At 44.7% G+C, this 1,891-nt stretch overlaps 2 protein-coding genes across 3 annotated transcripts in view; one reads left to right on the plus strand and one right to left on the minus strand.

Annotated features, from left to right (window-relative positions):
• Positions 1 to 1,891, plus strand: part of ADPRM (ADP-ribose/CDP-alcohol diphosphatase, manganese dependent) — a 137,633-nt gene that overhangs the window by 22,351 nt on the left and 113,391 nt on the right. The window lies entirely within an intron of this gene.
• TMEM220 (transmembrane protein 220) overlaps positions 1 to 1,891 on the minus strand; it is a 15,337-nt gene that overhangs the window by 7,824 nt on the left and 5,622 nt on the right. The window contains exon 3 of one of the 2 annotated variants that reach the window (XM_011227441.3): positions 52 to 112. In XM_011227441.3, coding sequence (XP_011225743.3) covers positions 52 to 112 — 61 coding nt within the window. Of the gene's footprint in view, positions 1 to 51; positions 113 to 1,593 lie in introns of those variants that run through there. The other variant, XM_034647351.1, reaches the window with a different exon arrangement.

Raw genomic sequence — 1,891 nt, forward strand, 5'->3', positions numbered from 1 at the left:
AATAAATAAATAAAAAATCTTAAAAAAAAAAAAAGAATCTGGGGTCCATACCCGTGACGAGAGGGTTAAGTCCCACAAGTAGGCTCAGCACCGCAGGCATCAGGTACACCACCTGTTCACGAAGAGGGAGGAGATGACAGGGGTGAGGAAGTATGCCCGATTTAGATGTTGAGAGGGGTCTAGGAAGCACAGAAAGATGGTGAGACCACAGGATGTTGACTGACCGTGTCTGCATCCACTAAGATCGGGCTCTTTATTCTGGAAACTGCTGACAAGCTCTTTTGGAGTTTGGAGGATGGGCCCCGAGGAGGCCCCGTTTTCAAGCCTCATGCTCGGCAGGTGACTCTAGCCAGACCTGCTCAGGCGTGTGTGTTGTGGGCAGAGGGCGAGTAGAACAGGCCTGGTTTGGCGCACGGGAGGCATGTGGGTGTCCAAGAAACGTAGCTGCTTAACCGTCTGAACTGTGATGCTCATGTCAGAAATCTTCCCTTATCGGAAGCTGTCAGAGCCGTACACAGGAAGTCATTTGTTTCCACCACAGAAACATGTCTGTCTTGATCCCGGGGCGAGAGGGCATCTGGATTACAGACCTCGTGTTCATCTTTCCTACCCCATCCTTAATGATGGCCAAGACTGACATTTGCACGTGTGGTTGTCTCTCCCAGGGAGGCATTCTTGCTACTGGGGAGAAGACCAGGGCTTCCCTAAGTTGTGTGAGTATACAAATCGCCTGGAAAACTTGTTAAAATGCAGATGTGATTCTAGAGGTCTGGGCTATGGCCCAAATTCTGCTTTTCTAACTAGCTCCCAGGGGATGCTGCCGCTGTTCTAAGGTCCACACTTGGAGCAGTAAGGGGGTAGTTTTCTCCTAATGAAAACCTGCATGACTTAGCCACTGAGAAAGAGAGGAAGAAAGAGAAGTTACACACACACACCATACAACATTTAACTGTGCTCTCTGTAAGAAATGTTCAGCAGAGATTTTTTAAAAATGTACACTCAAATGTATCAGATACCTGTCATTAACAGATTAAGGGGTCTGAGACCTTCTTATTTCTTTATATTGTAAACATATGAGCAAAACCAGCCTTTGAACTAAACAGTGGTTTCTCATGGCAGTTGTGCTGTGTTAATCCTTAAGTGCTTTTCTCTATCTCGAATAAGATAAAAAAAATTCTTTTTGAGGACCAAGAGACTGAAAATAATGGTTTCTAGTACACAAGGTAAAATAATACAGCATACTCAATAATGAACTCAGCAGAACCCATTGATAATGGTCTTTTATTTTTATGTTGGTGTATTTTTTTAAACCCAGAGCATCATTTATTTACAATATTTATTTTACTATATAGTTCTTGAGTACAATGGCATTTGATTTTTTAAAGATTTTATTTTATTATTTTTTTAAAGATTGTATTTATTTGTCAGAGAGAGAGCGCGAGCGAGAGTGTGCGCACAAGCAGGGGGAGCAGCAGGCAGAGGGAGAGGGAGAAGCAGGCTCCCTCCTGAGCAAGGAGCCTGATGGGGGACTCGATTCCAAGACCCTGGGATCATGACCTGAGCCTAAGGTAGATGCTTAACTGAACCATTCAGGCATCCATCCCAAGATTTTATTTTTCAAGTAATCTCCACACCCAACATGGGGCTCAGACTCACAACCCTGAGATCAAGAGTCACAGGCTATACCAGCTGAGCCAGCCAGGTGCCCCCCGCCTCCCCACTGGCATTCATTCTTAACGTCTCTCTCCCTTGTCCAGCTGCCATTATAAAAGCTGAAAAAGCCAATTTGTTTTCCCAGCATCTTCAGCTAGGGGTTATCATGCTCCAGCCACAAAATGTAAGAAGTCTTGTAGGGGCAAGGCTGATACTCAGAGCATTTTAACAACCAATA

Source organism: Ailuropoda melanoleuca, chromosome 17 (genome assembly GCF_002007445.2).
Source record: "Ailuropoda melanoleuca isolate Jingjing chromosome 17, ASM200744v2, whole genome shotgun sequence".
In the NCBI taxonomy this organism is placed as follows: Eukaryota; Metazoa; Chordata; class Mammalia; order Carnivora; family Ursidae; genus Ailuropoda; species Ailuropoda melanoleuca.